At 45.5% G+C, this 13,057-nt stretch overlaps 1 protein-coding gene across 1 annotated transcript in view; it reads right to left on the bottom strand.

Annotated features, from left to right (window-relative positions):
• The window catches only part of POLR1D (RNA polymerase I and III subunit D), a 37,976-nt gene extending 28,532 nt beyond the window's left edge, over positions 1 to 9,444 (bottom strand). The window contains exon 1 of the mRNA XM_085621631.1: positions 9,243 to 9,444. Within this exon, the coding sequence (XP_085477757.1) occupies positions 9,243 to 9,337 (95 nt within the window). The 5' untranslated portion in view covers positions 9,338 to 9,444. The remainder of the gene's footprint in view (positions 1 to 9,242) is intronic.
• Between the last annotated feature and the right edge of the window lie 3,613 nt (positions 9,445 to 13,057).

The raw sequence follows: 13,057 nt of genomic DNA, 5'->3' as shown, positions 1-13,057 counted from the left end.
GCGATCCGTCCTTCCTGAGGCCAAGTCTTGGACCCTGGGTGGCTGTTGCTTCTTCTCCACCTAGAAGGGGCTGGTCCTTTTCATGGGCGGGGTCACAGCCGTCCTGTTCTCTGCCTACTCCCGGTCTCGGCAGGTTACTTCTGCCCCCACGTCCAAGTCCTGCTTCTCCTCGGGTTCCAGCTGTTGGGGATCCGGTGGAGGGGGCATCGGTTGTCTTTCATCTGGGTGGACTCTGTCTCGGATCCATGAATTCTGCGGATTGTGCGAGTGGGCTCTCATTTGTTTTCCTCTCCCTCCCTACAGAGGCCTTCTTTCGCACCCCCTGCCTTCGACCACGCCATAGAGGGTTGTTCTGTTGGCGGTGATTCTGGGGTGTGCAGTTTCTGGGTAATTCCATCTGGTGTTGGATTTGCTGTGGGAGCATTCATTTTTCCCACGTTTCATTTGTGTTACTCTATTTCAGGCTATTTTTCCTTTACTGGTTCGGGGGTTGTGTTGGCTTCCATGGTTCTGCTGGTTGCCTGCCTACTAGTGCCTCTCCACCCTTCGTCTTGGTGTTACCTCCAGTTTTGTGTGTGGAACTGGCACTTTCCGATTCTAGGTTCCCCCCTTTTGGTTTGTCTTCTGCCCTGCGGGTCTTCACATGCTGTTGGCCCCCTTGGTCAGGGTCCTCCATGGGGATGGGTTTCGGGTATTCCCATGCCTTGTTGCCTGGCTGTTCTCTGCCTCTTCTTTCTCTAGGGGAGCTCTTCAAGGCCAGAGGGTCGGCGGGGTCCTGGTCTATCAGGGGTCCTGGATCCTCTGTCTATATTCCCAGGTGGATCCTAACCCTGGGCTTGGTGTTCATCGGATCCCCTGGCCATGTTCCGTGGGATGATGTTTTTCCTGCTGGGCAGAGGGTTGCCTTGCGGTGGGACCTGGGTTTTCTCCTGATCTCGGTTTCCGCCTCTGTCCATCAGTGGTTGTGGGGCAGGTGTTTCTGTCTGCGGCTGTTATTGTGCTCCCCTGGGCTCGCCTTCATATGGTCCCATTGGTGGTCCGTCTCTTTGCCCAGTGGGCTCCTTGTTCCGTGGATTCTGTTCTGTCTATGGTTATGTCTCCACTGCTGCTGTCCGATCTGGGTTGGTGGTGTCCGTTCTCTCCTAAGGTCTGCCTTTTCTGGGGTCCCCTTCCCAGGTGGTTCTAGCTTTTACCAACCTGGCGGGCGTACTTGGATACCTGGTTTGTGCTAGGTCGATGGGATTGCCTTCATGCAGGTTGCTCATCTGGCTTCCGCAGTGTGTGGGCCGTTCAGTTGGCTTGGCTGGAGTTTACTCCTGTCCTCTGGGGGCTTCATGCTTCTAGTTCTAGGCGGACTTTCAGTACCGATGGCCTGCTCCTTCTCCTGGAGGTTGCTGTATTCGCTCCCTTTGGCTCCTTGTGGGGTTGAGTCGGTCCTTGGATGGGGTGACTGTGTTGTCACTAGTGGCGATTTCTCTTCCGGGGTCGGAGTCCTGAGTGGCAGTACTCTTCTGCGGGATTTTTCCTCCCTTGGCTTCCATCTCGCTGCCGGCTCAGTTTGGGTTCCCAGCGGTGGCTCTGTTTGCTTGGGAGTTCACTGTTCGTTTGCCTTACTTCGGCGCACTCCTCACAGGCTTGTCGGCGGGATGCGCTGTCGTTTCTTCAGCCGGGCTTCCTACCTTCCACTTTTCCTTTGATTGCACAAGTTCTGTGCTTGATTGGCCTGGACAGGGCGTTTGTTCTGTTGGTGGTCCTCGGCTGGGTTCGCCTCCCTTGGTACCTCTGTTGTGGGAGTTGCTTGTCCAAGGGTGCTGGGCAAGCCTGGATCTTCCTTACCCATTGCAGGGCCCTCCGCTTCCTGTGGGGGTTCTGCGTCATCTTCCTCTTCGGGCTTGGCTTTTGTATTGTTTAGCCTGCTGCCTCTGGGTTGCCCCCTGGTGGTGGTTCCGCTTTCCCTTCTGTTGGCTTTGCCCTGGGCCTGGACCCTTGTGTGCTTCGGGCCCAGTGGGCTGTCTTGTGAGGATTCCACGGTCATCTGTTGGGCGGTTTGGATCCTTCGGTGGCTGGGTTGCTTCGGCGTAGTTTCCTGCAGCGTCCTTGGGCATTTTGCCTTGTGCCTTCCTGGGATCTTCTATTGGTGTTGCCATCCCTTGAGGGGGGGGGGTCAGTTTCAGCCCCTCTGGTCCAAGGTCTTCTGGTCCCTCTCAATTGGGGGGGGGGGGGGGGGGGGGTTAGGTGGCCTTAGTTTCTGCGGTTCGGTTTGGGGAGCTGGGATTTTTTCTGCGCTCTCCTTTGTTCTTGCGGGTTCTGCCGGTCCGTCTTGTGTTGCGTCCAGGTAATGGACTGCTGCCCTCAGTTGTCCACTGGTCCCGGAGAGTGGTGTTGCCTACTTTCCCTCCATTCTTTGGGTCTGGGATGGATTCTGCTCTCTCGCTGTTGGTTGTCCGACGAGCGGTGTTGCTGTGTTTGGCATGGGCTGCGTATTTTTGCTGCTATAATGTCTTGTTGGTCTCTGTTGGTCCTGTCTGGTCGTATACCTTTGGTCTCCAGCCCAAGTGGTTGGATTCAGCTGCCTGTCTTTCTGCCCTGGGTTGCAGAGGGTTTTGAGGTGTTTGCCAAGGTGTCGGTCGGCCTGCCAGGGTTCTGTTTGTCTCCTGGTCCTCGTTCTCTGGAAGCTCGGCTGTGGATCCCCGTTGGGCCACTGCCTAGCCCTTCCCACTCCTGTTCTTGGTTCCCTACCGGATGGTGTTGGGTGTTCCTTCTGCAGGGGACTTTGCTGGGGCAGTTCTTGGGGCTGGTTCTTCCGGCTCTTGTTTATCACACCTTCTGTGCGTCTTCTTGGTTGTGGTACAGCTGTTTTATTTGTTTTTGTTGAATTCAGCCTACTGTTTTGCATTTTCCCGGTGTCTGTGGTTTCCATGAAGCCGCTGGGCGTGGGTATGTGCTCACTACGTAACTCTGGTGGAGAGGAAGACTTAGGAGGAGGTAATGCCCCGGTTACTTACTGGTATCTTCATTACTCGGAGTATTGTCTTCCTCGCCACACGAGTTCCCATTCCTCCCTCCCTCCCTGTTTGGCTATAGGCTTCATGTGGTTCTTGGGGCTTGGTAGTTTAACAGGAAGTGGGATGGGTCGACACTCCCCTTATACTGGGTCAAGGGTGACGGAGGTAGGCCATGTTGGGTAGGGATAGGAATCATTGTTGTACCTTTAGTGTGTTTTATTTCTACCATATCTATTTTAGTTTCTATTCCTTCATTTGCATCCTTGCCTATTTAGCCTATCATAGCCCTGTGTTATTGTGTGTCATCATAGAACCTTGATGCACTATTTATGTGATGTTGGGGCATTCTTGATTACACAAGTCCCTTGTGGACCCTCCCTGTATTTATGCCTGTGGGCTTTGTATTTATTACTTATTTAAATAAATGGCACTTTCATTATATTCGTACTGTCCTTTCTGACTTAACAACTTGGCGACGAGGGAAACGGACGAGCCCACAGCTGAATACAAGAAAACTACGCTTAATAAAGGAGCAACGGCAGTTTTGAGAAAATCATCGGTGAATTGGCAAGTCAAAGTTAAGAAGACGCATGTAAATTACAAGTATTCAACTTTTGAAATATGCACAGAGTTCAATATACTTGCGTAAGCGCTTTTGAAAGCTTTTGGTTAATTACTGTTAATGCCGTAGGTGAGCTTCTGGCAGTTTAACAGTCTCTCTCATCGGCGCGTGCAATCCAGTGATGTGCTTCCTTGAAGAGAGCTGTTTTGGCACAGTTTCACCACCGTACTTGCGCATCACGCATGACATCTGAAATCTACGTGCGGCCATTTTGAAATTGACAAGTAAATGAACTCGCAGTTACGCAAGCATCGATTCACGTGAATGTCGCATTTTAAAATACGGAAATAACAAAACGGAAAGTCGGAAGTAAGGAAACCACTAAAGTATTAAGTTTAGGTTAAATATATATAAGAAAAAATAAATAAAAGAAGAAGTTTTAATTAAAATTTAATACTTTACTTTATTAACTGTAGCAAACATGGCACAAAGTAATAACATAAGTGTACCATCTCATTTTTTAAGTGAGCCAGGGAAACCTCCTACGAGATGGAAAAACTTGATAAGAACATTTGAAAGCTATATAGTGGCCATAGATGGTAAAACTTATGACGCAGAGAGGAAAAAAGCAATTTTGTTTGGACTATTAGGGACCGCTGGCCAAGAAATTTTCGATAGTCTCCCAGAATTTGAAAATGCACCTGGACAATTCATTCCTCTGAATGAATACCAGGAAGCAATAAAACGGATTGAGAAACAATTTTCCGAAGAACCTAACATAATGGTTGGAAGGCACAAGTTTGCCAGGCGAAAACAATCAGAGGGAGAAAATATTGAAGAATACATTGCGGCCTTACGTGTTCTAGCAACAAATTGTGAATTTAATGAGATGGTTGACATCTACATCAGAGATCAATTCGTATTTCACTGTTTTGCAAAAAAAATACAGGAACGTCGATTAGCTTGCAGGAATCCTTCCTTGCAGGAAGTTATTGATATAGCTAAGGGAAAGGTCATTAGTGTCTACAAAAGAACTTGCTATTGAAACCAGTAATTCAAATAATGTTTTTTCTTTACAGGAAAAAAAAGAAATTTGAAAACAAATCTGATACAAAACAAAAGTGGAAGAAGTTTTGAGGTAAAATCTAATGCATGTTACAGATGTGGTTCACGTAGTCATTTAGCAGACTTTCAATTGGTAAAAGGTGTGGTAAAAGTAAAAAAGTTGGGCATTTTACATCTTCATGCAAAAATACAAAATATAATGCTAACAGCAAAAAATGAATGCCATTGATGAATTCGATGAAGATATGTGTTCGAATATTGTTAGCTGTAGACGTTAAAGATGTAAAATCAGAGGTCCTCTTGGAAACGTACACATAGGTGATGTTGAATTGCTAGTCATGGCTGATTCAGGTCACCGATAACTATAATAGAGGACATAACTTTTTATGAAACTTGGGATAATATTAAACTGAAAGAAAGATATAAATACCAAGGCTTTTGGAGAGTACGAAATTGACATGGTCGGATATTTTAAAGACACACTTGAATTTAAAGGTAGAGTCAACCATACCAAAACATATGTCGCAGGAAGGGGACAAAACCAAGCTGGTTGGAAAGATTTAGCCAAATTAGGTGTAATTTTAAAACCAGGTGCAGATGAACCTATTGTTTTAGATGAAAACAATGTTAATTTTGTGAATACATCCACTGACGTAATTGCATTGGATCAAATTTTGGAAAATAATGAGAACGTATTCAAAGAACATATAGGATGTGTAAAGGGATTTAAGCATAGAATTAAACTAAAAAAGAATGCAATTCCTGTGATACATAAGGTAAGGACTGTACCACTATCAGTTAGAAAAGAATTGAAGAGTTTATTGAGAAAATTGTGTGAGGATGGCGTGATGGAACCAACTGACTCATCAGAATGGGTTTCAGCGATTGTAGTTTCGAAAAGAATTTTTTTTAGATATTAGACTCTGTGCTGATCTGAGATCACTCAATAGAAATACAATTGTTGACTGTCACCCTTTGCCTAAGGTACAAGAAATATTAGCATCTGTCACTGGATCAAAATATTTCTCTTTGATTGATCTCAAATCGGCATATCACCAAATTTGTTTATCTGAAGACTCGAAAGATCTCACCACTTTCGTAACACCTTTTGGTGTATATAGATATGTAAGATTACCATTTGGATTAGCCTCAGCGGCCAGCGTTTGTCAAAAATTAATTGATACCTTATTTGAAAACATTAGTGGCATAGAGAAGTTTCAGGACGATATTTTGGTGCATGCCAGCACCATTTAACAGCATAATGTTATATTGAATAATGTATTGAACATTCTCAAAGAGAGGGATATGACTGTCGCAAGAAACACATGTAAATTTTTGAAGGACAAAATTGAATACTTAGGACATGTACTGAGCTCAGAAGGTATGGAACCAAAATATGATCAAGTTTAAAGCGATAAGAGAAGCACCTAACCCTGAAAATAAAGATACTCAAGTCATTTATGGGACTAAGTGAGTACTATGCAAGCTTTATTTCTAGATATGCTGACAAAGTAGAGCCAATTGTTGCATAAAGGTGTCAAATATGAGTGGGGTGAGGAACAAGAGTTAGCATTTGGAGAAATAAAAAAGTTCCATCGCAAATGCTCCCGCGCTTTTTCCCCACGATGCTAAACTGAAGAATATTATAACAGTTGATGCCAGTAATGTAGGTGTCGTAGCAGTATTTTGTCAAAAGAAAGGGGAACAAGAACACACCATTGCATTTATTTCTAGGAGGTTTAAAAATGCAGAAAAATGCTATAGTACTATTGAATGGGAAACACTTGCATGCGTATGGGCAGCTGAGAAGCTGAAAACGTATCTGTGGGGAAAGGAATTTGAATTAATTACAGATCACAAGCCACTTATTCATATGATGGATGGTTACGGAAGAGGCAATGGCAAAGCATCATCCAGACTAGTGAGACTTTTATCCAAATTGCAGGAGTTTAATTTTAAAATCAAACACATTCCAGGTGGTTTGAACTGTCGTGCTGACTGTATCACGTTTACCTATCACTGAGACACAGGAAATGAGCTTAGAAGATACTGAATACGTAGTTGCACACATAGATGCCACCATCATGTGTGAAGGGAATGTCACAGAGAAAGAACGGTGATCGTAAGGAAAAGTTAATACTTTAAAACAAGTCATAGGATACCTTACTGATAAATGGCCTCCTGTTAAGAACTTAAACCAGGATCTGAAAAGTTATCAACAAGTATCTGATGAATTAACAGTAGAAAATGGTTTTCTTAAAAGACATGATCTTTTTGTTCTACCCTATCTATTGCGTAAGAAATTAATTGTCTTGGCACATAAAGGGCATCCTGGATCAACTGCTACCAAGGAAATTTTACAATACTATTACTGGTGACCAGGAATGAGTTCTGAGGTGAACTTGCATGTTGACCATTGTGTTCAACGTATAAGAGCAGACAAGCATTGGAAAGTATGCAAAAACGAAATGTAACTTGTTGAAATACCTGATGGACCATGGGTTAAAGTTGCGATTGACTTTTCTGAACCATTCCATTTACTTACCAATGACTGCAGGTTTCTTGGTGGTCTATCTGACCACTACTCAAAATGGTTACACTACGAGTTTGTTTCAAATATCACAACTGAAACTACTATTGATTTTCTGTTGAAAATATTTTCAATTGAGGGTCAACCAAAAAATGTATCAGATAATGGTACCCAACTTGTTTCCACAAAAATGACTGATTTCTTACAAAAACAAGGTATAAAGCAGGAAAAAACACCACTGTACAGTCCATCCTCTAATGGACAAGTTGAAGGCATGAACACGTTCCTTAAGGAGTGTGTACAATTAGCTATTGCATCTAACTTATCTATAAAAGAATACATCAGTGAAAAGGTGAACAGTTATAATAATACTAAAAATGACATAACCAATCATTCTCCATTTTTCTTAATGAGAGGAAGAGATTGTAACACAATACTTACACCTAAACTAGGTGAATGGTTAAAAAAAGAACACAAATCATAAAGAAATTGTTGACAATGAAACTAAACGTCCAACAAAGAATTGTTGCAAACCAGAAGGCTACAAAACTATACAGCGATGCGTTCAACAAGACAAGAAAATGGTCGAGAAAGGTGGGTCATCATTAAGAAATCTTACAAAGTTCTGAAAGGTGAATCTACTTTCACTTCACCATATGTTGTAAAAGAAGTTTCTAAAGGAGCAGTTTTCTTGGGAGATAAAGGATGGTGAAGCAAAAGTGACAGACTAAAACCTGGCCAAGAAAAACTACTCACTAAAAAAGATGCACAAAGTGAGGACATACTAGCTCAAAGTGTGTTGGGCTTGGAGGAAGTGACTTCGAGTGATTCTAGTTTCAATGTTAGTAATGGAAACTATGGTGGTCATACCTATACTACACCTATGCCCTCACCTGGTGGGGTCAATAACGGAAATAGAGAGGACGTTAATGCATAATTTGATGTGCAAGATGTTCCTAAACCCAACATTGGCACTGAGAATGCTCATTGTGATCAGAATGCTGACATACCTGATGCTTGTTCTACTTTTAATGCTACACAAAGTTCTTATGGTAGAATAGTGAGTTTAGCTAAATATTTTGACATTTTTGTTCTGTATTAGTCTATTTTTCGCTTTGTAAAAAAAAGGGAGATGTTGTACCTTTAGTGTGTTTTATTTCTTCCATATCTATTGTAGTTTCTATTCCTTCATTTGCATCCTTGCCTATTTAGCCTATCATAGCCCTGTGTCATTGCATGTCATCATAGAACCTTGATGCACTATTTATGTGATGTCATGGAATGTTGGGGCATTCTTGATTACACTTAAGTCCCTTGTGGACTCTCCCTGTAGTTATGCCTGTGGGCTTTGTATTTATTACTTATTTAAATAAATTGCACTTTTATTATATTTTAGGCTGTCCTTTCTGACTTAACAGGCATGGGATGCTAATTTGCTTTGGAGGGTTGTGGTGTGGAGCAAAGCTCACTACATAAATCATGTGGCGAGGTAAACAATACTCGGAGTAATGAAGATAAGGGTAAGTAACCGGGGCATTTAAATTTCAGGCAGCAGGCACCCTGACAAAAAGCCTTGTTTAGCTGTCTGCTCCTCCCTCAGTTTCAAAGCACAGGAGACTGCCTTACACTTCAGCTGAAGCATTCTCAGCTGTTGGAATTAACCGTCTTGGGACGGTTATCTTTTCATAAAAAGTAGAAATGTTCTAAAATTAAAAATCTCAAGGCACGTTGTGCCCCTCGGATCCCCCTCCAATTACCCCTTCGACCAATTAGTTACAATTTCCGCTTTTGAACTTTCCCTGGGGAAGGAAAAGAGTGGGATATGGGGAGGTATCGGACTCCGGATCTCCGTATGTCTCGGAATTAAAACGGGGAAGCGTTATTTGAAATAGAATGACAGTTTCCAGCTATCTATTGAGACCACGAGGCAAGAAGGATTAAAGAAGAAAATGGCGAAAATGTATCCAAGTTGCTACTTTGCATTAAATCAGGATCGGCAAACGCAGGGCTTCCACAATCAATAGTGATGTGCGTTACACTGTTTGCCTTCTTCTCGGTATTTCGGATCCCTGACCTTTACCTTTCCAAATCTGCCTCCAACTCCGATACTTGTGCCGCGGCTCTAACGGGCGCTGTGCCGGTGGCAGGCGAGGGCTTCTTCCTGGCTGCAGACATTGGCCGCCCTGGTGCTTCGTGTTTAGGACAGATTACTGGATGACGGTGAACGCCGAAACCTCCTGGTAGTTTCCGGGAACCGGAGATATGCGACTGGAAAGAGCACTTACTTGAGTCCTCCGATAAAGCGGCGGCCATCTTAAAAAGAGGGCAGCTGATTTAATACGGGGCTGAACTGTGTACGGAATGTTACATATTGAATAAAATCCACAAGAGAAGATGCAATTTGTAATAAGGGTATGCAGTAATTCAGCGCATGTACTCTACGGTATTTCAAAAATCGTATATAATGTTTCAAAATGTGCTACACGGATAACATATTTCAACAACTCTGAGTTTAAACTGTGAAAACGAGTTACTTATTGTAATACTAAAATCTGATTTCAAGTGTTTTATCTTTTTTGTTCATGTTACTTTTCACGTCTAAGATGGCCGCGGACATAGCGTAGCTTTGAGAATGAGCTAGGTCATTTAAGATGGAGTGTGCCAATGTCTCGCGGTTTCACTGGCTACAGGCGAATGACAGTGTTGATTAGAAACAGTTGTGGTACTAAAAATGGATATCATTTTCAAAGTCAATTGAAAGGGTTGGTAGGTGGGATGATAAAGTCGGAAGAAATCAGAGGGCAACTCATACCTGGCAAGTTATAGATTGCTTATGTGTGACATTTCCCTGGTTTCAGTGTACTTATGAGTGATATTTAACTGCTAAATGTGTGACACTTACAGTGACACTTTCTCATTAATAAAACCAAGTAATTATGGACAGAAGTAAGATAAATTATGCTCTTTAACCAATGAACAACTCAAAAAGATCTAGATGCAGACATGCCAACATTTTAGGGCAGGGAAGTGGGAGATTTTAAAATAGAAATCGGGAGAATGTAATTTCCCCATTGACTTCTAATGCAGAAAATGCCATTTTCAGGCGGGAGACAGCTAAAATAAAGCCATTTTTTGCGTGAAAAATCAGGATTCTCATGCCTGAATTGGGTCTAACGGCATGTATGTAGATGTTATTTGCTTCATCTTCTAGTGGACTTGCTCCCTTCACGGCGCAGCTCCTCCTTGTAGCTGCTGCTTCCCCTGTTGCTGACCCTCTGGTCAGAAGTTTGAGGCCCTCCTCTACCCGCAGGCTCCTGCCTGTGCCTCATCCCCGGTGGTCTAATGGTAGGTAGATTGTCACTGCTCTGCTGCTGGGCTGCCCACCTGTCTTTTCTGTTTTCTGCCTTTATTTCAGCTTTTTCCCCAGATTCTGCTTCTTGCCTTTATTCTGCTTTTTTCCTTTTGCCTTTTCTTCTCTTTTTTCGCCACCCTTGCCCCTGCTGCTCCAATCCCCACGGCCCGCCCCTCTCCAGTGACCCTTCCTGAGTCCCCCCCATCACATAGCCAGTGCTTGAATTGGAAAAACAGAATTTCAGGTACCCTTTACCAGAGTACATGATTGTTTCTGAGAAGGGACGGTACTCTCCAATTAAAAGTATTGCATCACTCTTGAAAAGTGCAGGTACTCTCCCTCTCAAAATAAAAAAGTGCCGGTACTCAGTACCGGGCCATTTAAAGCACTGCCCGCAGCACTACTTAATGACAGCCGCTGTGTGGTGAAAGTGCAGTCCACTGACCTTCTAGTGGAGTTACTCCCTTCATGGCGCAGCGCTGCCTGGCAGCTGCTGCTGCCACCGTTGCTGCTGCTTACCTTCTGGTCAGGAGTTCGAGGCCCTCCTCCACCCGCAGGCTCCTGCCTGCCCCTTATCCCTGGTGTTCTAGTGGCAGAGCTCTGCTGCTGGGCTGCCCCTCTGTCTCTCTCTCTTCTGCTTTCTGCCTTTATTTCTGCTTTTTCCCTGATTCTGCTTCTTGCCTTTATTCTGCTTTTTTCCTTTTCTTTTTTTTCCGCCGCCCTCGCCCCTGCAGTTTGCGATCCCCCGTGGTCCCGCCTCCCTCAAGTGACACTTCCTGCATTTTCCACCTCCCAGCTGTCCAGCCCCTCCCCCGCAGAACTACTTAATGGTGTCCACACACAGCGGGTGTGACAAAGGGAAGCCCGTCTGTGCCGGTCCGCGCCAGGACCAAGCCCAGCGCCACAGACCCTGGTTCTCAGACCGTCCATCAATACTACACCTGCACCCTCCTCACCCTCAACACAGGCCGCCACGCCGATTGCCACCTCGCGGCTCTGAAGGACACCCAAGGACCCTTTTCATGCCAGAACTGCAGCCACACCTTCACCCACGCCAACTCGCCAGCTCAGCTGCCACTCAGCCGACCAACTGCGCACCCAACCGGCTCAACTACATCCTCCTCCACATGTGCTCCCTCCACAAACACGCTACAGAAATCTGGGACCTTATCAAATCAGTTGTGCCAGACATCGCCTTCCTGTCGGAAAGCTGGACCAACCCCAGCTCATGCCTGGACATCGCCACCGCAATCCCCGTTGGATACAAAATCACCCGCAAGGACCACGCTGACCCCCTTTCTTAGCACCAACACACCGCAAACCACAGTAGAGGCCAACACCTCAGCTCGCAACCTCCACCAATGGATCACCAACTGCACCAATGCCCTGCCTCCCCTCAAGAAGGCCCATGGCAAAGCATACACCAAGAAAGCCAGCTGGTTCACTCCCGACCGCCTGAGTCCAGAGGCACCTGCAGACGACTTGAGAAGAGATGGAGGAACAACAAGACTCCGAAAACCCACGCAGCCTTCAAAACGCCACACACCACCTGCTCCTCAAATCCATAAAGAAAACGGCCCTCCAAGACAGAATCCACGCCAAAGCACACAACAGTAAAGAACTCTTTTCCAGTGTCAAGGAGTGTGGCGGGCCCAGCAGCAAGACCATGGATGCCCCCCTACCCCCAAGAACTCTGCGACAAACTCGGCACCTACTTCCACTACAAGATCAGACTGATCTACAACAGATTTGATGCCCAAGACCCTGCCACCAAGCCCGACACCATCACACCCAATCACACCACACCTGAACCTACCCTGCTCAACTGGACCCCACTCACCATGGACGATACACTCAAGACCATGAAGAGCATCCACTCCGGAGCCCCATCGGACCCCTGCCAGCACCACATATTTTACAAAGCTGCCACCTCCATCGCACCCGAACTCCAGCGCACCATCAACTGCTCCATCATCTTCCCTGACGACTGGAAACACGCCAAGATGAACCTCCTGCTGAAAAAGCTGTCCGCCGACCCGACAGACCTCAAAAACATCCAAACTATCTCCTTGATCCCCTTCCCAGCAAAGGTCACCGTGAAGGCCATCAACACCCAACTCTCCGAATTCATCAAAGTGAGCCACATCCTGGATATCTCCAATCCAGCTTCCAAAGCAAACACAGCACTGAAATCACACTCTTTGCCACCACCGACGACATCCGTGTCCTTCTTGACAGGGGTGAAATGGCAGCCCTGATCCTGCTGGACCTCTCGGCAACCTTGGATACAGTCTCACACCACACTGTAGTCACAAGTCTCCACGACGCCAGCATCCATGGCAAGGCCCTGGACTTGATTCACTCCTTTCTCTCCGGCCGAACTCAACGAGTCAGTCTACCCCCGTTCCGCTCCGAACCTACACAGATCATCTACGGATCTACTGAGCCCCACCCTCTTCAACGTCTACATGGCTCCCCACGCCACCATCGTAAGAAACCACGGACTTAACTTTGTCTCCTATGCTGACGGCACCCAACTGATC

This window comes from Triturus cristatus, chromosome 8 (genome assembly GCF_964204655.1).
Source record: "Triturus cristatus chromosome 8, aTriCri1.1, whole genome shotgun sequence".
In the NCBI taxonomy this organism is placed as follows: Eukaryota; Metazoa; Chordata; class Amphibia; order Caudata; family Salamandridae; genus Triturus; species Triturus cristatus.
Note: the sequence above shows the minus strand (reverse complement) of the source record. Positions and strands in the feature narration are given on the sequence as shown.